At 55.8% G+C, this 20,901-nt stretch overlaps 1 protein-coding gene across 1 annotated transcript in view; it reads left to right on the forward strand.

Moving 5' to 3' along the window:
* The first annotated feature begins 2,494 nt into the window (after window positions 1-2,494).
* Window positions 2,495-20,901, forward strand: part of CTBP2 (C-terminal binding protein 2) — a 35,581-nt gene continuing 17,174 nt past the window's right edge. The window contains 2 exon segments of the mRNA XM_027528538.1: window positions 2,495-4,019; window positions 4,022-4,177. Of these exon segments, the coding sequence (XP_027384339.1) occupies window positions 2,510-4,019; window positions 4,022-4,177 (1,666 nt within the window). The 5' untranslated portion in view covers window positions 2,495-2,509.

Here is a 20,901-nt window from a genome sequence, read left to right on the forward strand (position 1 = left end):
GCGGAACCCCCGCCGGGAGGCCACAAAGGCCCCTCTTGGCCAAAAGAGCCAAGATTGGGAGAAGGGGGTGACAGGTTTGGGTGGGCTGGGGCTGCCCAGGGTCATCAGGTTAGCGTCCTTTCCGGGGTGAGGACGTGTCCTGTTCGATACAGCAGGACGGTTTTCGCACAGTCCCGTCTCCTTGCGGTCCTTCTCACCATGAGACCGCCCCATCTTTCCCTGCCCTCTCCTTTCCGGAGGGGAGGGAGTTCCGAAGAAGAGACCTGCGGAAATCGGGCTCGCCTGCCCAGCAGAGCTGGGAAACGACCTGCTGCAACCAGATAGTGCTGTTTCCGTTCAGTTTGGGGCTCCAGCGTTTTCCTGTCCTTTTTGATGTATCTTCGTAGTGAACACATCCTCGGGCTGTTGGCGAGATGTGTAAATATTGTCTTGTGTGTGGCCAGGCCCGTTGTCTCTGTGTCCCCTGCCCAGGCCTTTGAGCCCATGACGGTGAGTGTGCCAGAAGAGAAATTAGAGAAATTGGCGCCAGCAGGCTGCTTTCATAGATGGAAACCCAGCGTTTTGCAGTGTGGCTTTTTCTTTTTTTTTCCCTCACTGTCATGCATCCTAGGAGGTGGAGGGGATTGGGGGAGGATCAGAGTCGCTTTGCCATCTGCCAGGGCTTTTTCCCAGTTAACTTGAGGCCTTATTGGCATTTTGGGGTCAGAAGTGGTGTTTAAGTCACAGCCTGGGATCCCGGGGCTGTGCCCCCAGGCAGTGCTTTTGGCTCAGTTCCTCTGTAGTCAGTCAGGCTTTTCCCAGAGCTTTGGCTTTGGGGGACCAAGCCCTCTTTGGAGAGTCATGTTGGTTTCAACAGAGCTTGTCCCAAAGTTTAATACGTACTGACCAGGCCGAGGGGGCGCTGCCCTGTGTTTCCCTGTGCCTCCAGGTTCTCCACAGGGATTTGCACTCGCTTTCCTTCTCGCTCTTAAGTTTTCAGTATTTCTCATTAAAAAAAAAAAAATTTTTTTTTAACTGGTAATTCTCTTTAGAGATTCTAATGGAATTTTTGGTTAAGGGACATGTGGGTGAAGACGAAACATTCTGAAGTTTAATGGCTGCAAATATGTATATTGTCTCGTTTTTAAATGTTCTGACTATACACAGCCCTTGTAAGCGTGGGATTCCCAGCTTTCGGTTTCGCTGCGAATTCTGTGTCTTGGAAGCTACAGTTGGAGGACCCCAGTCCCGTCTGGTGGCGCTTCCCAGGGCCCTGTTTGTACGTTTGAGGAAATGTTTTAATGCTCCTCTGTGGGGCTTTCCTGCATGCAGATAACTGCCGTCCTCTGCGTTACTGCACCTAATGTCCCTGGTGGGCTCTGTAAAATCTTAATCCATGGGAATATGGGAGATGATCCACGAGATCTGAGCCAGGCCAAGCCTGCTAAAATTAATGCGTCCCTTGCAAACAGATTTAAAAGCAAACATGCCTCAGATGCAGCCTCCTCCCTCCCGGCTGTGCTTCATAACATTGGGGTTTAGTCGCTGACCTCTGTCGCCCTCTTAAAATGCTCAATTCTAGGCTACACACATGGGCTGTATTTCTGTTGCCGTGGTTTTTCCAGGCGGTATGAAAGGGTCTGTGTTGTGTGATAATACGGGAAAGAATCCGTTTGGGCTTGAGCAATGTTAATAACTCGTTTGATTTGTAACCAGAGTCATCTCGGAGCCAGATTTCAATATTGGCAAAGCATCAGGAGGCAGACCTGGCCCATCTCTCGGGCACCTCCTGCTCTAGAACTATGCGTGAGGCTTTTTCTTTCTTATCCCGCCTGCCTGTTCACGTTTAATTTGTTCTTAGCCGTGTGCAATGGATTAACATTTCATCAGGGTGGATTAAGATTGCATCGACATTAAAGCAACCTTTTTCTGTTTTCCTCCTGTCACTTTTAGGCAATCCTGATCCGGGGGTGGGGGGGGCACCTTCAGGATGGGGAGGTGGGCTCATCCAAAAAGTGCCCTGGTGAGGACGAGGGAAATAAGCCAGGGCTTCAGTGTGAGAAGAATTCCCAGTCGCAGGTCGGGAGGCCTGGATGGAGCCCGCAGCCGGTTTCATCGGTCTAACGAGATGTCACATGGAACAAAAGCTTTAGGGGTTTTATTTAGCTCCTAATCCGCTCGCTGAGAGAGCAGAGGTCCATGTGAGTGCTCCAGCCGCGGGGAGGCGGGGGTGCCGGGCCGGCTGGCTGCAGCCTCCTTTCTGGGACTGAGCCGTAAAGAAAAGAACCTCTGGTGCTACCGTTGGAGAGTGAGGCAAAGTTACCGTGAGTGTTTTGTCTACTAAGGTTTCGGAGAATTAATAATTCAGGCCATACTTTGAAATCGAAAACCCCCAGTTGGTCCTTCCTGCCGTCTCGGAAGGGTTAGAATACAGCCAGGTCTGGTTCGGATGCATGTAATTGAAGATTTATAAAGAAAGCCTTCCTCTTCTGCCTCTGGCCGCAGTCTTTTTTTTTTTTTTCCTTTTTCAATGCCGGTTCCCAGCAGGCATATAAATATTGGTCGATCTCAGAGCTGGGATGCAGCCGGGTGGTACGAGGGCCCCTGGGAGGTCGCCGAGGCTCCTGGGAGGAGAAGCTCTCTGACGGATGGAGGCGGAGAGGGCCTTTGGTACCCTGGGCTGCGGGATGTCGCCATGCCTGGGGCGGCTGAGCCCTGCCTCTACCAGGAGGCCTTCTACAGCACAGCGGCTGGGAGGAAGAGCTCCGTCCCCGACTTCGCCTTTTACGACAGCAGACAGGCAGTGATGTCGGCCCGCGGGGCCCTGCTGCCAGGGGATTACTACAGTGACCCGGCCGGAGCCGCCCGGGCACCCGGGGAGCCTCTGCACCATCGCCACCCCGGAGCTGGCCAGCCGCTGCCCGGTTATGGAGCGCCGGGCGGCAGGATGACGTGGGAGCCAGTGGCAGCCCGGGCCCCTGCCCTGCAGGACACCGGTCACCTGTACCGGGACCCTGGAGGTAAAATGATCCCCCAGGGGCAGCGATCACACAGCAGGGCCCCTTCGCCCGCGCAGTACATCGGGGAGCCAGCGGACAGCAGGTACGGGGCAGAGGCGCCCGCCTACCCCACCGGCCAGGTCTACAACAATGCAAGCGAGAGGCCGGTGGATTCCGCCGCCTCCAGGCAGGCAGCCCCCACATGCCTGGTTGTGGACCCGGGAGCGGCAGCTGCCTCCGGGATCGGCGTGGGGACCGCCCCCAGCGCCCCACCCCGAGGCTACGGGCCAGCCCGGGAAGGCGTCCACCCCAGGATGGCTTATGAGAGGTGCGAATCCGATCCGTCCGCCTTCCAGGGGCCCGGGGGCAGCAAGAGGAGCGTGATGCCGGAGTTCCTGGCCCTCCTGCGGGCGGAAGGCGTGTCAGAGGCCACGCTGGTGGCCCTGCTTCAGCAAGGCTTCGACTCCCCAGCCGTCCTGGCCACCATGGAGGACGCGGACATCAAGTGCGTGGCGCCCAACCTAGGCCAGGCCCGGGTGCTGAGCCGCCTGGCTAGCGGGTGCCGGACGGAGATGCAGCTGCGCAGGCAGGGCAGGGGGCCGCCCTTGCCCCGCACGCGCTCCAGCAGCTTCAGCCACCGCAGCGAGCTCCAAGGCGACCAGGTCGGCCTGGGCGCTGCAGCCCTGCAGCCCCAGCCCCAGCCCCAGGCGGGGCCCCTGCAGGCGGCATCCCCTCGGGCTGTAGACCCCGCTCACCGCCGCCCCTCCAGCGCGCCTTCCCAGCACCTCCTGGAGACCGCCGCCACCTACTCAGGCCCCAGGGTGGGCGCCCAAGCCGCCCACTTCCCGTCCAACTCCGGGTACAGCTCCCCGACCCCTTGTGCCCTGACCGCACGCCCGAGCCCCGCATACCCGCTGCAGCCCGGTGTGCCCTTGACTCACCCGGGCCCCAGGACTGCCTACTCGACGGCGTACACGGTGCCCATGGAACTGCTGAAGCGGGAGCGTGGCGCAGCGGTCTCCCCTGTGCCCAGCCCCCACGGCAGCCCCAGCTCCTGCGGAAGCCCGGCGCGCCCCTGGAGCCCCCCGCCCTGCCGCCAGCCAGCCAGAGCCTCCACACGCCTCACTCGCCCTACCAGAAGGTGGCCCGGCGGACGGGGGCCCCCATCATCGTCTCCACCATGCTGGCCGCGGAACCAAGTAATGCGCCCCTCCCTGCCTTTTCCTCGGGGGAGACATTGAGGGGACGGACAGTGGGGGCCGAGATCTGAGCAATGGACAGTGGGCCCCTCAGGTTCCTGTTGCTGTCGCTCTCCAGCCAAACCTGGAGAGACCAACCCACCCCCGACTCAGACCCACCTATACACCCCCTCCTCCAAACAGGGCACCCCAGCCTGCTGGCCAACACACAGGAGGGTTCTCCTGGGTGAAACTGGTGTGTGTGCTTCAGGCTGACCCGCTAAGAATGGCATTACCTTCCTTTTTCTCCAGTTGAGCTCAAGCTGATTTGTGGATTTCCCTTTATGGGAGGAAGCACAACTCTTTATGGGGGAGGGGAGAAATCATTCAGAACAGGATGAAGCCCTCAGCTCACTGGCAGTGGCGTTTTCTCCAGCTCATATTCAGTGGCTCTGGAGAATGCTGGGTATTTGTCCAGCGCCTCCCTGTACAGTGGGCAGCATTCTTGCCATCAGAAGTGCTTTCTCGTGTGGAAACGCCCCTCTGAAGGGTCTACACAGTATCAGAGGTAGGGTTAATCACTGCCGAGCTAAAGATGGGTGTGCTTCCAGACTTGTGTGTTAAACAAAGATGTTGAAATCCCTTAGAACTCCCTGTTTCAAAAACAAACTCAGTCTCACATGTTGGAAAACACAGTTGGGGATTCTGCTTGCTTGTAGGGAAGAGTGTATTTCCATGCGGAGGAAAGAGAGAATGATCCTAGCTTGTTCTCTTCAAACCATGAGCCAAGTGGAATTGAGTGCGTGTGTGTCCCAGGCACCTGGATAGAATTCCAGGTGGACACCCTCGGAGCCATGCTTCAGAATTGTCATTTCAACCCTAGAATCCTTACTGACCATTTAAGCTGTAAATCTTTCTTCCTTTCTTTCCCTGTTCCCGTCAACAGTTTAGAAAACTGCACCTTTTTTCAATGACTTTTTTTATTTTAATGAATTACTAGCATTATAGGGTGGATATAGTGGGATGAGAATTGTGGTAAAAATAAGAGGGACCTTTTTGAAAATACCTCTTAAATAGCTGTGGATGGGACCTGGTAGCCTGATGTGGTAGCCCTGAGATAAGCATTAGGTTTATCTGTTATGTTGGTGAAGCTGGTGATGGTTAAGCTACTCGCAGGCTGAAGTGGGGCTGTTGCTTTACAAGTTGACCTTCACACGTTTCTTTCTTATTTCCAGAGAAGCATTGGTTGAATTTCTCTGTTGTCTCTCTATATATTCTAGTTTTGTCTCATGTATAGATTTTCTTTTTCAGTCTTATATAAAATGTATTTGACTTTTTAAAATCAGTATGTGGCAGAAGAAAAGTCAGATAATGTTTCCCAGGGCCTGTATCTTCCCCCTCACCGTCAAACATTCTTTCTTTGCAACCAACTAATTTGCATGGCGATGACATTTGTTGCTTCAGTAATTTCATCTGATAATGGCTGGGCTTGCAAAGCGGATCTGAAAACATATTCCTTAATTATGTGTTGCTAAGCAACGGGAGGGTTTGGTCATAATCACAGAAAGATTATCTGCGTGCTCAAGTCCTGGAAAGGTTTTGCTGAAGGAGGACCTGTTAAATTGCCTTCTTTTCTTCTTCTTTTCATTTCTGTTTATTTTGCACTGCCTTCTAACAAAAACAGTTGCTGTTATTTGGGGACGGGGCGAGGGATCTTATTTAAGTTGTTTGGAGTGTGATTGTTAACACACGTTTCTGCAGACCTAGGGATATTGATTTTTGTTTCATTTGCATGGCAGCAAGCCAGTGCCAAGAAGCCTGCAGTCGGAAGTCTGCCAGCAAATAAATCTCTCTGTCAGATGATCTGTCCCGTAGCAGTGTTTCCTCTCATTCCTTCTTGAATGTTGAGTGTGTCATCATAGCCCTCCCCCAAAAGCAGGGAGTGGGGTGGGGGTAGGTGCTCGGCTTGCCCCGGGAGTGTTGAGCCTGGATACGAGACATTTTGTGAGGCAGGATTCCTAAAGGCAATAGCCGATTGGGATCTGTTGGAGCCTACACTCCTACTCCGGGCGGTCACTCTGCCCCCGGGGAGACTGAGGTCTCAGGGATGCACTGTAGACCTCGGGTCCGGAAACCTGAAGCTCATGGGGACAGCCCCACCTCCCCGAGCTGAAACGGGAGACGGTGATCTTTCAATCCAGATCCCACCGCCTCAGTCATTTGCGGCACAACCAGCTTGAATAAATCTTCATTCTGGTCTTCACCTAATTCGCATGTTTGCTCCTGATCTGGCAGGGCAGGGGTGCCGGGAGGAGGCCTCTCTCCTCTCTCTGTCCAGACTGGTGATCCGAACGCTTGCAGTGGGTGGCTTGTTTGTTTCTGAGCGCTTGGTTTTATGTGCTTTGGATATTTTAATCTTTTTCATCTTTTGTGTGTTTTTCCAAGTGACTTTCCATTTGCAGTTATTACAAAGTAGTGGCTATATTCCCCGCGTTGTACGGCACATCCTTGAGTACATATTTTAATTTGTATTTGCTTTTCTCTGTCCGTGACCTACCTGCTTCATTTTGGTTGGCTTTGTTGGTATAAATAACTGGCTCCTGTGGACTGGGCAGTTGAGGGTAGCCAGGTGAGGACAGGCCCCTGGAGCAGCCCGCAGCTCCTGTGATGCGGGATTACTGGGGCTACCTGTCAGACCCATGTGAGCGGCGGTACCTGCTGGATCTGCTGCTGTTTACACGCTGACCTGCTCGACTGGGGCACAGGCTGCGGAACCTTCTGGCAGTGGCTGTCACCCAGCAATGCCCCCTCCCCTGTGTCACGTGGCATTGACCGCAGCCAAGGATTTGCTGTTGCCCGAGCCCTCCCTGAGCTGGTGCAGCCGGACGCATCGCGTAAACAGCAGCTCCGCGGCCATCTTCACGGGTTTGTCCCCCTGAACACAGCCACACACGTGGGCTGCAGGGGCCGCAGAGCTTCCAGTGTGAGAAGCACAGCCCCAGCCCAATCTTTTTCTGGCCCCTTTTGGTTTCTGTCCAGGCATTTTTCTAGATACAGCTCGATTGATGAAGTGCATCTGTAATCCCCATCTAGTTCCTGGGGACACTGCCCAGAGACCCCTCAGGACAGGAGACGGGATGTCTGGGGCCCGTTTACATGGGGGCTATGGGAGAGGCTGGTGGTGTCACAGTGTTAGGTCAACAGGAACCGGTCACTTTTGCTTCACTCCTGCTAATGTCGTAGCAGTGGTTTCCAGCACCGTAGGTGTGCATGCTGGGTCCCCTGGGTCAGAAGTCCCATTGGATCTGAATGGAGGTTTGTTCTTCTCTGGCCCTCTCACACCTGGGGACTCCTCCCATGTCCCTGCCTTTGTTTGAAGGTCCCTCTGCACAGGAAGATCTGTGCTAGAGAGTGGGGTCCAAATGATTCACTGGTTCTGAGAATGATGACCCAGAAACCATCAGCCTGGAGATGGGTGCCATGAGACCCCCAAAGACACCCTCCCACCAAGGCAGCTGATCACACCCACTCCCCAACCTCAAAGCAGAGCTGGACCAAGAAGGGTGGGCTCAGCCAGCCCCCTGCATGTCTACATTCGGGAACTGGGTGTGGGGACTGAGCCTGGGAGCTAGCTGGCCCTGCAGAGAGCAAGCACTGGGATGCTGACCCTAGGTGTTCCATTGTTAAGACCCTACATCCTAACCCCAGGAGATGTGTGAAGGGAGCAGGACTCTGGGCTGTGGTCCAGGGAGCGTTCCTTAGCCCAGAGCCCTGGCTGAGCAGGGCAGGGCCAGAGCTTGGGGCTGGATCCCTCAGCACTGCTCCAGCCCCCGCTGTGTTCCAGGCCTGGGGTCACGTGTTGGGCACTCACACGTGGGTGCAGCCCAGCCCGGGCTTCTGGGCATTCCCACCACTGGCCACCCAGTTAGTAAATAAAAAGACAGTCACCATAATGCGATAAGGACACACGTGGGGAGCCTGCAGCACTTGAAATGCATCCAGAGCCTGCGCCCTGGCAGGGGGCACTGAGCGCAGGGCTCTGACTCCAGAATGAGCGTCAAACTGCAGCCGTGGTGGTCAGGCCGAGGGAGAGGTCACTGTGCAAACCGGCGAGAGGGTGGCTGTGTGTGTGTGTCAGTGTTTGTTCCCGGGAAGGCTGTTGAGGTCCTGGCTGCTGCCTGGGGCTCCCTGGGGCATCTCCAGGCTTCCCTTGCTGGTCGACCTCTACCTCCATGATCAGGAAATCCTAGCCTCAGTTCAGCTGGAAGGGGGTTTGTCCACAGCTCTTCTTCTCCCCAGCAGTCACTTCCAAATCAAGCTCTCAGGAAGGAGCTGTGCACTTTCAAGGTGCTGGCAGGCCATTCCAACACCTGACGCGAGTCCCAGGTCAGTGGAATCAACAGGCTTGGTTTTGCTTTTGTATCTGGGAGGTGTTTGGGGCTGGCAGAAGGAAAACGGAGAAGGAAAGGGCAACCCACTCCAGTACTCTTGGCTGGAAAATCCCATGGACGGAGGGGCCTGGTAGGTTACAGTCTGCGGGGTCACAAAGAGTCGGACACGACTGAGCGGCTTTGCTTTGAGACATTTTGGGGGGCTGGCCGCTTGCACCTGGGTTGAGAGTCCCAGCTCCCCCTTTGGTTCACTCTCCCTCCTCACCCAGGGTGCCCATCAGCCAGGCCTGCCCTGGTCATTGTCATTGTCCTGGGTCACTTCCCAGGCCCGGAGGTGGGAGTCTGTCTGGCCGTGGGGCATTCAGCTCACAGACTGGCCCTATCCCAAGCTCTCTGTCCCTCAGAAAGGCCCACTCTGACCTCTCAGGTGTGGACTGGGTCCTTCTGTCCACGGAGGCCGGCATCCGGGTGAGCTGTGGCCTGGTGGTGTTCCAGCTGCTGTCCACGCAGCGGGCAGAGGGCAGTGCTGCCAGGCCTGGGTGAGGCTGAGCCAAACAGGCCTTTCACAGAACCGGGTCTCTGGACACTTCTGTCAATTCATCTCTGCGGCATTCCACTCCCAGCTCTGTCTGCCCTGATCCCCGCTGCCAGGCGTGTGTATCCATGGTCGTACAAGGAGTGTGGTCTGTGGGGACTTGGGCTTTGGGTTTTCTTCTTACTATTATTACTATTATTTATTTTCTTTGACTGTGGCATGTGGGATCTTAGTTCCCTCACCAGGGATCAAACCCATGCCCCATGCACTGGGAGCACTGGACCCCCGGGGAAATCCCATGTGGGGATGTAGGTGTGGACTGTCTAATAAACTCCACCCAATAAGGGGTGGGGGGAGTGGGCTCCTGGCTGCTTGGGGGGCTCCGAGGTCCTTGTTTAACAGGTTTTCAACCTGGCATGGTAAGGGACACGGAGAACGTGATTAATGAAGTTATTCTTGCTGCACTTTCCTGCCATTCAGTTTAAAGGAATCGATCCGTGTGCTCACGAGGGAACGTGGGGCCAGGACTATGGCTGGACACCAGCCAGCTCTGCCGCGTTCCCGCCGCCAGACCCTCTGTGTGGCCAGGCTGCCCAGCACAGGGTGGCCAAGCCTTCTCATCTCTCAGGCATTTTGTCTTCTAGTTCTGGAAAGCAGGTCTGAGTAAAAAGAGTAGGGCCCGTGCAGCAGGGCCTCTGCCTTCAGAAGCAGCCTGTCCCATGTGGCTCTGTCTGCGGATAACAGTTTTGTGGATTAGCATCTCTTTCCAGCCCCCAACTCCTCTCTGCATTTTGAGAATTGGCAGTCTCGTCCAGAGCAGCAGCTAGACTTTCCCAGGGACATGAGCCCCAAGACGGGGCGAGCTGTGGTGCGTTTATCTACCCGAGAAGAGGCCAAGCCAGCACACCCCCTCGCCACGTTACTTCCTCACGTGACCTTTGCCCTTGAGTGTCCATTGTCCACACAGGGCTTCTCCAGTTCACATTCTTCTGGGTGGGACCTGGGTAGGCCAGGAAGCAAAACCCAGAGTCCTCACTGGCTTTTGGTACCAGACACCTGACCGGCAAACATTTTCTCCCGTGGTGCCTGGAAGCACAGAAGGTTTCCTTTTGATAAAGTCCAGTTTCTTTCTTTTCCCTCTGGTTGCTTGTGGTTTTGCTGTCCTCCTCCAAGGTCATGAAGCTTTATGCCTGTGTTTTCTTCCTAAAAAGTCTGGAGTGTTAGCATCCTGAGTTGACTTGAATATAGAGTTGGCGGGTGGGGAGGCTTCCTCCGCATTATTTTGCCGGTGGATGCCCAGCTGTCCAAGCGCCATTTTTGCTTATTCATCTTACCGCTTGCCTTTGGCTGTGCTGGGTCTTCATGGCTGTCTGCGGGCTTTTCCCTGGCGCGGTGACGGGGCTGCTCTCTAGTCGGGGGTGCGAGCTTCTCGTGGCGGCAGCTTCTCTTGTTCTGAGCGTGGGCCTCCGTAGTTGTGGCTCCCAGGCTCGAGAGTTGTGACACACAGGCTTAGCTGCTGCACAGCACGTGGGATCTTCGCGGATCGGGAATCGCACCCACGTCTCCTGCGTTGGCAGGTGGAGTCTTTACCAGCGTGCTACCAAGGGAGCCCCAAGCACCATTTTTAAAAGAGAAAAATCAACATATATTAATGTGGAAGATTTGCAGGTGTTTGGAACCTATTTTTTGTCCCCAAGATTATTCAAGGCAAGAATTCTGAAGCCATTTCTTAGGTTCTTTGCTGGTACATGGAGTTATTTTTCTTTAAGTTTATGAAAGGGAAATAGCGCTTTCATCCGTCACATAGCCCGCGTTAGCAACGTAGAGCCTACGTGTACCTAATGTACCGCTGCTAGGTGTGTTTTACCCTCCTCCGGGCTGGCTGATGCACAAAGCACGTTTTTAGTTGTTTTTCATGTAATGGGGAAAAAACAAGACTATTGACTTCTACGTGCTCCCTCCTGCTCAAGGAACAGGAAGGGACAGCTTTAACAGGACAATTTAACAGGCAGTTAAATGTAGCCCAGCAGTGGTGCTTGGCGTATGAATAAAGCACCCTTTGCCAAATCGTTCGGAGAGCATAAAATCAAACCTGTAAACACTTGTCTCCACCAAGGGGTGGGCGACTCTTGGGGATGTGTTTTCCCAAGCTCGGTTGAGAATTGATCCCAGGAAGGGTTTGCAGATGTGAGCGGAACAACTCCTTGTTTAACTGTGGGAGGGCTGGGTGAGGAAGCCCTGGTGCCGAGTTTGTCCTGAGCGAGCTCTCTGGACGGGCCAGGAGGGGAGTCAGGGCTCTGTATCTGACTCCTGTGAAGTGCTGGCGAGGCCACTGGGGAGCGGGTCCTCCCAATACTGACTTGATCGGAACTCAGAGCCCCCGCAGGGCTCAGGGGGCCCTCCTGGTCCCAAGTTCCCCTGATAGGCCTCTTGCCCTCTCCAAGACTGGGGTCAGCGAAGCCACCCCTGAGTGCCTCCGGACCTACCCAGCCCAATCAGTGTCACTGCCCTGCAGCATCTGGGCGCAGTGATCGCATCTGATTCCCAGGAAGACTCTCGACAATTTCCCTTTTTAAAATGAAAACTCTGAGGCTCAGAGGGGTTCGATTCTTCCCCAGGTCACACAGCAGGGCAAGGACTTTGGGCCAGCCTGTCTGACTCCAAACTGTTCTTGGTCGCTGTGTCAGGAGGAAGCACCAAGCACAGCTCAGGAAATTCAGTAGCGCTGGGAGCTGGGAGCTGGGAGCGCTGGTCCACGCCTGCAAGAGGCAGTCAAGAGGGTGATTCTGGAGCATGAGCCCCAAGGTGCAGTGAGCTTCACCTCCCCAGGTGCAACATTGAGGGCAAGTTGGGGCCCCCTCCCCAGCCTTCTGAGGACCCCATCATGTGGATGGGCCCAGGCTTTGCACAGCAGAAGCTCAGCGCTGGTGGCTCCCAGGGCACCTGCAGGCACTTGCCTGTCCCCAGCTGGTGCCCCACAAGCTGCCCTGGGACACGCATGGCTCTGCTGTTGAGCCAAGCCCTTGTTCTCCGTACTGTGCTCCCTCCTGGGGAAGTCACCAAAATTAATTCTGTGTGATTAAATGGAATGTCAAATGTTCCTTGATCCTAAGAGGATTTAAGCTTGGCTCTCAGAAGGGCTCTAACACACACACAAGGGTAAAATTGAGTAGATGGAGAAATAATAAGGGCAGGAAAAGATGAAGCTGGGGGATGCAGCCAGAGCTCAGAGAGGACTCCCCATTGTCCTGTGCACAAAAGACAGGAAAGGATTTCATGCTGAGCTTCCTAGCCACCACGGTAAAGAGGGGAATGAGATTGTTGTAAGGTTCACATTGTGCCTAAGACGGGACCACGGAGTCCATCGCTCCAAAGACCCTTTTTCTGAGCAATCAAGAGCCGAATTTTTGCTGCCCTCAACCACATGTCCAGAGAAGCCAGCACTGGCCCGAGGTGTGCAGTGTAATGTCCTCTCCCCCGCCGCCCCAGCCTGCCCCCTCCCACTGACAGGCTGCTACCCTGTGACCGCTTCCTGCCTCTCATCTGAAATTTCAGACAAATTTGTCCCATGGCCTTGCCCAGTTGAAGCTGCTGAGCTCACAGGCACAGGCTTGGGGCCTGGCTGGGCTACTTCGGCAGCTGGCGGCTGGCTTCCTCCCCAGGGTATCTGCCGCTTCCATCATCCAGCCCTTGGTTGGCATTGCCAAGTCCATGGGGAAGGGGCGGTTCTGCTCAGTTGAGGGGGCTCTCTGCCTGGGGGTGGGGTGGGGTGAATGTTGTCATCAGCACCCCGGCCCAGGCCTGTCCCTTCCCCTCCAGCCGCGGTCCTTACAACTTCCCCTCTTCACCCCACCAGCTTCCCTGCTGGAGAGCTTTCTGTGAGAAGCTTTTTATTTGAAGGGATAAATATGGCTTTGTGATGGGTTCTAGTGTTTTCCTGTGAACTGGGCTTTGAGCCTGGATTGCTTAAGACATCATTAAGTTTTAAGAAAAAGTTATAGCGGAAAAGAGCAGGGTGGGGACGTCCGACCAGCTGTCGCACTCGGGAGAATGAACTTCCTGGCTGCTTTGGGGCCCGAGGGCAGCACGCTTGGCCTCCGGCCCGCCGGACAGCAAGCCTGTGAAAGGGTGCTTAAGACTCACTTTCCTTTCGGTTTTAGAGCCCCCTGTAAAACTGCAATAAACCGAAAGCCTTGTCCCTGTTCTGTCTACTTCCTGGCCTTAGTGGCTGCCGCGGCTAAGCAGCAGGGCAGTGTTTTGTTTTTATGGGCCCTCGGCTCAGGCAGTGCAGTTAGAAACATAAGCCTGAGTCTGCCAGGCTCTTCCAGGGGCCTTTAGGGAGAAGGGCACGTTGTCTGTTCCTCAGGGGCCCTGGTGGAGCCAGTCCTTCTGATCAGAGGGGACGAGTCAACCGCAGAGGCAGCACCCCGGGCGGGCAGCACCCGTGAGCAGCCCTGCCCTCCTCGTGGTGTGTCCGCTGTGACCCCCGACCTTGACTGGGGGGCTCGCAGAGCCAGGCTTGTTCCACTGCTGTTTCCTGTGCTTTGGAAGGAGTGGCCCTTCAGGAATCGAGAAGACTGGGGTGTCCTTGGCTTGGTGAGGACCCCTCTGTGGGTCTTCCTGCCCCTGGGGTCCCGCCAGCCCCGCGCGAGCCCGTCACAGGCGGGCGGCACTCGGGCTGGGCTGTGGGTGTATAGCGCCTGCCTCTGCCAGACTCCTGGCATCTGTCGGTTCTTTTCTCATCTTTACTTCACTGTGTTTCTCTCAAACATCACCTTGTGTCGTTGCTACGGGCACGTTTTTAGAACTTGAGAAATACTCAAGCGAAATATACAGTGAGTGGCTTCCACTGGCGTCCCCCCCACCCCCATGCCGTGGGCAGGGCCTTCCTAGAAGTCTCCAAGGCTCAGGGGCTCAGCCCCCAGCCAAGCGGAGACCACCAACCTGGGCTGCTCAGCTTCCCCCGCCCAGTGTTGAGGCTGGGGTGGGGGTGGGCGACGGGTTTCTGAACACCCCGGCTTGTGATCTGGGACCAGAGTGTGGCAGCTGCCCACACGCCAGGGAGCAGGCCCTGGACGCCCACCTCTCAGCCAGTGCCCACCTCCTGCTGCGGGAGCCCTGGTCCCGGGGAAGGTTAGCCGGGCCCTGACCAAGGAGTGGTGGGTGAGCTCGACCGCTGAGACACGGCGTTGAGTTCACCAGGGTCACTGTCACACGTGGCCTGGGAGCCTCCTTTGTCCTTGAGAAGTTCCTGCTGTGGGCTCATCTCCTTGGCAGGGCCTTGGAGGAGCTGCCACCAGGAAGGATGGGTGAGAGGCTCGAGTCACTGGTGGCGGGGGCCATGGAGGGGCTTGTGACTCCTGGCAACCCCCACACTAAGAGCAGAGGCTCCAGAGGCTCCCACGGACGCCGTTGATTGGAAAGGAGGCGTGCATATGTTCCCAGCCGCTCCAGGCATAAGCTGCCTGGTCACTTGCCCCTCCAGAGACTCTTCCCCCATGTTGAGGGGGGCAAAGGTGCAGCCTCACCTGGACTGGGAACCAGTGGTCCTCGCACCCAGAGACCTGCTGTTCCCCAAGCCCAGAGCCTGCAGCCCTGCCCCCACACCGCATCCCGGAAGCTGTGGGACCACCCACATGAGACTGAGCCTTTGGGGGACATAAGGACCATTAGGTCATTTGACCGAAAAGTCAGAAGCAGAGCCACGCGTCCTTGGCTGCTTCAAATGTGTTTCTTGGTGGCGGGTTTGCTTCTCCGTGGCGCTCAGTGTGGTTTCCTCTGGACCGGTCAGCTGGGAGGGTCTCTTGCGCGCTGATGTGGGTGATGTTTGCCCCGCCCCCTGCCGAAAGCAGTAGGTTTCCAGGCAGAACGTCAGGTGCTTCTTCTGGGCAGAGGGGTTCAGCGGGCGCACAGGAGGCTCCCTGGAGACTGGGGGGAGCACTGAAGACCCGGGGCCACCCTGCAAGTAGCGTGTCCAGTGCAGCAGAGTCGGGGCGTCTAGATGCCAGACAGCCTGCCTGTGTGTGAGTGTCTGAGAAAGTGCAAAATGGGCCTGGTTTTGTTCTTCAGCTCTATTGGGCAAAGGAAAAGTGTCAGTCGCTTCTTTTTCTCAGTTCCAGTTCCCCAGCGTGGTGTGGACCCTACACAGCTCAGGCTGCCAGGACAGTTCACCTGGGTGGCTCTGAGGGGTCAGTTAAAGTGACGGTGGCGCTGGTCTTTCTGGAGATGCAGAGCGGGTCTCAGTCATGGCACTTAGGACCTCGCTGCGTCCTGTGGGAACTTTGATTGTGGCACACAGACTCCCGAGTGTGTGGGCTTCGGTAGTCATGGCGCACGGGCTTAGCTGCTCTGTGGCAAGTGGGATCTTAGATCCCTGACCAGGGATCGAACCCACATCCCCTGCAAGGTGGGTTCTTAACCACTGCACCACCAGGGAAGTCCCAGATTGTACTGTTTTTTAAACTAGATGGCGTGCTTCCCACAAGTCTAGACCTCTGCTTCCAGAAGCTGCCGTCGTGTGCACCCTGGGTTCACGTGTCTGCCCAGTGAGCCTGGGGTGGGGTGTGGGCAGTGGCCAGGGCCCTGGAGAGCCTGTGAGCCTCCAGCTCACCAGCTTTCTGTCCAGCTGTTAACCTGAGCTAAGGCGAGATGGCCTGAGAGCATCTCACTCGGAGGCCATGACTCATTAAGATCCATGTTTTATTTAAGAAGCTAAGCTACTTATTGGGCCGCTCTGTAGCCATCTGGACCGAGCCTACAGCTACCTTTATAGAGGTCACTAAAATCAGGACTGAGGAGTGGCTGCAAACCAGCACCCCCACCATGGGGCACGCTCAGCCTTCTGGGGAGCCCCCTAGTGTGGTTCACCCCCCAGCAGCGCCGCCCCTGCCTGAGGACGCAGAGGGCCAGAGCTCCCCATACTTGCGGTTTTTCACGCCAGGGCGGTGCTTACTAGCGTATTCACAGCTGAGGAGAGGAATCTGGCTTTGGAAGACTGAGGGGCATTCAAGTTGCTGATGGTCTTTCGGGAAAGGGCTGTGTGTACAGTGACCACTGGGCTTCCTTCCTGCCTGATGGTACTGCTCATCCCTGGGCAACCTGTGAGCAGTGCCCGCACAGCCATACTTTAGAGATGACTTGGGTTCTGTGCCTGACCACCCCAGTCAAGTATCATAAATAAAGCAAGTTGCACTAACCTTTTTTTCTTAGTGGTTTCATATTGGAATACAGTTGGTTAACAATGTTGTATTAGTTTCAGGTGTACAGCAAAGCGATTCAGTTATTCATATCCATGTACCTGTTCTTTTCCAAATTTATTTCCCATTTAGGTTATTACACAATACTGAGCAGAGTTCCCTGTGCCTTTCAGTAGGTCTTTGTTGGTTATCCTAAAACATAACTGTGTGTGCTTGTCCATCACAAACTCCCAATCTACACAGATTTTCTGGTTTCCCAGAGTGTTCCCTGGTGGCTCAGTCAGTGAAGAATCCAGCTGCAATGCAGGAGACAGGGGTTCAGTCCTCGGGTAGGCAAGATACCCTAGAGAAGGAAATGGCAACCCACTCTGTTTTCAAAAGAAAGAAGAAAGTGAAGTCGCTCTGTCATGTCTAATTCTGCGATCCCAGAGGCTGTAGCCTGCCAGTCTCCTCCGTCCATGGGATTTTCTGGCAAGAGTACTGGAGTGGGTTGCCATTGCCTTCTCCAGGGGATCTTCCCGACCCAGGAATCAAAAACAGGTCTCCCGCATTACAGGTTGACGCTTTACCCTCTGAGCCGCCAGGGAAGCCCCCACTGTTTTCAAAAGGCCATCCCAGAATCCTGCTGTTGCCAGGCCTTGGAGACGAGCCCTGGTGAGAGCTGTGCAGACAGCCTCGCCCATCACTGGGGGAGCCACTCCCTGACAGGGATGCTCGTGTTGGTGAACCAGTCCCATCACTGAACCACCCCCAGCTTGATCCCTGCCTGAGGCGCCTCACCTGGGGAAGTCCATCCTCCACAGGATCTCTTGCCTTGATCTGTCCTGGGGATGCCTGGGGACTGGCCTCTGGGGGTTCTTGCTGCACTGGCAATGGGTCCCTGCCGGTCAGAGGAGACGTGGGCTCTCTCCGCCTTGGCCTTGCCTTGCTGAACACATCAGTGCTGTCGCTGGGCGGCCGATGACCCCAGAACTTCTGGCTTGCAGGCAGCAGGGCTCTGCCGGGACTGGACGGCCTGTGGCAGCCCTCCCCTCCTCGGCCTGGATGGCTGGACCCTGGACCTGTGGTCCTGCCTCCCAGTGTGGCCCAGCTCACAGCTGGTCTCAGTTTCACTGTGAATTTGGAAGGCATGGTGCCCACCCCAGGGGCCCAGCCGTGGAAGCGGTAGAGCAGCCTCTCTGTCACTCTAGGGGGTTCAGACTGAAGTTCAAGGCCAGCCCATTTCCCGGGAGTGGGGAAGTGGATTCCCTGTCTTGGGATTGGTAGTTGGGGGGAGCGACAGAGTTACCCTGGGACAGGGCGGGTGTCCGAGGCCACCAGGAACAGTACCAGGCACAGCTGAGGTCCTGCTGCGAGGAGTTGGGTGCAAACCCAGGCACCTGCCGCAGAGCCCAGCCCCACCCTGGGTGGGGGGCTCTCTCCCCTTCCTCTCCAGAAGCCCCCCCACCCCCCGTCCCCAGCAGAACAGAGGCCGTCCCAGAGTGACTGCGGAGGGCTGTGCCTGGCTGGGGGGGCCTTTGCGTCCTTCCCCTGGGGCCTCCCTACCTACATCTCCCTGCTTCTTTCCACGCTCACAGTGGTGGTGTCACGTGTGGAACACTGACCTTCACTTCCTTTACCCAATCAAGAGGCAGACTGGGTCCACTTAGCATGGCCGGCAGATGTCAGCTAGCCTTGCAGGGCGCCCCACGGGGGTCAGCAGGGAGTCTGAGACCAAGACCGCTGGGGTTGATTAGTCATGCCTGCCATGAGCGCCGTGGTTGTGTATCTGCATTTGTCATCCAGGTCTGCTTTCCTCTCCAGCCCTGAGCACATGGCCATTCAGCTCCAGCCTGCATCGAATTGCAGGATGTTCCGATCTCGCTTGGCCTGTATTAGACGAGTGGACTTCCACATCTAGGCTCAGATAGAAACTGATTTCGTGTTTCTGATTTTGTTTTCATTCTTATTTTTTGGCTGTGCCGCATGGCTTGTGGGATCTTGGTTCCCCAACCTGGGGTTGAACCCCGGCGTCTCCCGGCAGTGGAATTGCAGAGTCCTGGCCACTGGACTGCCAGGAAATTCCCTCCTGTTCTGGATTTTGAAGTATCTTGGGGAAAGCTGTTTTTTCTATAAGCCAGATTCTCTGTGCACGTAGAGTTCCCTGAGGAAGGCATCCATGCCTGTATCCTCACTGGGGCCTAGAACCAGGCCAGGCTCTCACATGGCAGAGCTTGGAGGTGAGAAATCGGGAAGGAGCGGGGATGGATTGGATCTGAAGGTCCACTTTGAGGGCAGCCGGAAGCCTGTGAACCAGTGTCCACTCCAGTAACTGCCTTTTGCTTCCGCCACTGTGGTTCCAGCAGGTCCCAAAACTGCCCTCAGGCTGTAGGTGCACCGTTCCTTGCTCATCGCCTCCGTCCCAGGACATTCCTGCCTAGGATCCTGGGACATTCCTGCTCGGGATTCCAAGCCAGTGAGAGAGGGCTCACTGCCACTCGGGCCAGGTAGGGCGCAGGATGGAGGCTGAGTGCTGGAGCAGGTCGTGTTGCGATGCAAAACTAGGTGTGAAAAGCGAGCCCGCCAAAGAAAAATTGGGTTCTCCGGCGTGCCGGGAGAGCATGTCTGCACTTGACCAAGTTTTCAAAATCAAACTGCAGCCTGGCCACATCCCAGACTGGCCTGGAGAAAGCGGACGCGGCTTCCTGAGCCTGGGACAGCTGCCCAGGGACACCGCAGAGAAAAGCACTTTTGCCAAATGAAAAGGCAGATAGCAGTGTGGGAACAAAGATGAGGCTTCCAAAAGTAACTGCACTCTTTAGCACCACACTTAGGAACACACATCATTCTGCAAATCCCTGCCTTGCAGCTGCTCTCTGAACCTCCCCTTCACCTTCTGCTGCTGCCGTGGTCCCTGCCATGAAAGGCGAGGGGCACTTCTGCAGGTCAGGCACCTTCTTGGGGTGTTGGGGACAGTCGCTGCCTTCTCTCACTTTCCAGAACTGCTTTCTGAGTAAGCTCCAGCCAACTACAGAACGTTTGTTGTTAACAGTGTAGAACAGTTTTCGTAACATGGATAAACATGTTTACAAAGCAAGGGAAGCCCGCACCCGATGAGGCTCCACAACCTCCTTCCCCAGGCAGGAGTCTGCTGTCCCAGGCCGCGGGTGGACGAGTAGACCCTTCAACACAGCCATGTTTGCGAGTTGAAAGCCGAGTCTCGGATAAGGGCTCATTTCTGTCCCAGGGTCAGCATCTGGTTCCCACTTGGCCGCACGAGTCACGAGCTGCAGCTCCAGGTCATGGAAACGCCAGCCCATGAAACATGCTGCTCATCAGACATGGGATCTGATTCTGCGTCTGACCTTCTGGGGATCAGAACTGACGAACCCAGCCAAGAAGGGTGGGGCCATGCTGGGTTGCAGGAAATGGCCTTTTAATTGGGGACCAGCTGCATTTAAGGGATGGAGGGGAGACATGATCAGATCCTTGCGAAGTGATCTGGGCTAGAGGGCGACAGGTGCAGGCCTGACATGTCCCTCCCCACTCACTCCAAGCCTCTGGGATCTGCATGGCCACATCTCCCCATTCTCCCCAGGGCCACCTGCATGTGAGGATGGGAGCCACCTTCTACCTTCCAGGCCCCCGTGCAGGTCCTGGGAGCCAATGACCAGCTGGTTGATCGTCTCCCCATCCTCTTGCTGAGTTGGGCAGAGCAGTGTGTCTTGTCTCGGTCTTTCTGTGGCCCCACGCAGGTCTCCATGTGCTGGCCTTTCCGGGTGCTTGCTCAGGGTGTCAGCTGTCAAGACCAGTGGTACCGCACAGAGAATCCCGGGCAGCAGGGAAGACCTTAGGATGGACTTGGGATGCATGGCAGATCCTCTTCCCTCAGGGGTCCCAGCCCCATCTGTGCGTCCTGTGAGGCCTCAAACGGCAGCCTCGCTGTACCTGCCCAACCCCGTCTGTGAGCAGAGAGGTGACCCTGCACAGGTGTGGCCGTCCACACACGTGACTGTCATCCATTATCCTGGCCAGCCTGGCTTTGGGGACTCTGAGGTTGCTGCAGTGTGGAGACACTTCCTAAAATCTGGTCCATTGTTAAAAGAGGCCTCTCTGCCTGCTGGGTCAAACATGATTATCACAGCCACTATCTTCAGGGTAAAATTGTTCAACGACTAAAATCCGAAAGCTGCAAAATCACGTCTCAGACAGTTTGGTTCTTAAGTTGCAAGTGACAGAAGCCAACCTTTAGAAAATGATGCATGGTTCTGTGGAAGGATGTCCGCTGAACTCACTCAGTGTCCAGAAAGGCCAGGAAATACGCCACAGGGCCACTCTGCATGGCATGAGCACGTCTTCCCATTTTTTCGACTGCAGCCCCGTCAGCCTGGGGGAAGGAGCTGGTGCTGTTTTCCAGATAAGGTGGCATCAAGGCTGGGGGCCCGAAGTTTACCGACGTCTCCCGGGGGCCCTCCCCTTTCCACCTTGGAATTCATAGAGTCCTTTGAACTTGGCATTCACTGGACTGCTGGTCACTCTTAACAAACCTCCAGCAACTCAGCCTGGTGTGGTCTTTGTTTTCCACTAAGTGTGTCTAATTGCACAATTATTTGTGTGCAGCTGCAGCTCGAAGCAACGCCAGGC

The sequence above is a fragment of the Bos indicus x Bos taurus genome, chromosome 26 (assembly GCF_003369695.1).
Source record: "Bos indicus x Bos taurus breed Angus x Brahman F1 hybrid chromosome 26, Bos_hybrid_MaternalHap_v2.0, whole genome shotgun sequence".
NCBI lineage: Eukaryota > Metazoa > Chordata > Mammalia > Artiodactyla > Bovidae > Bos > Bos indicus x Bos taurus.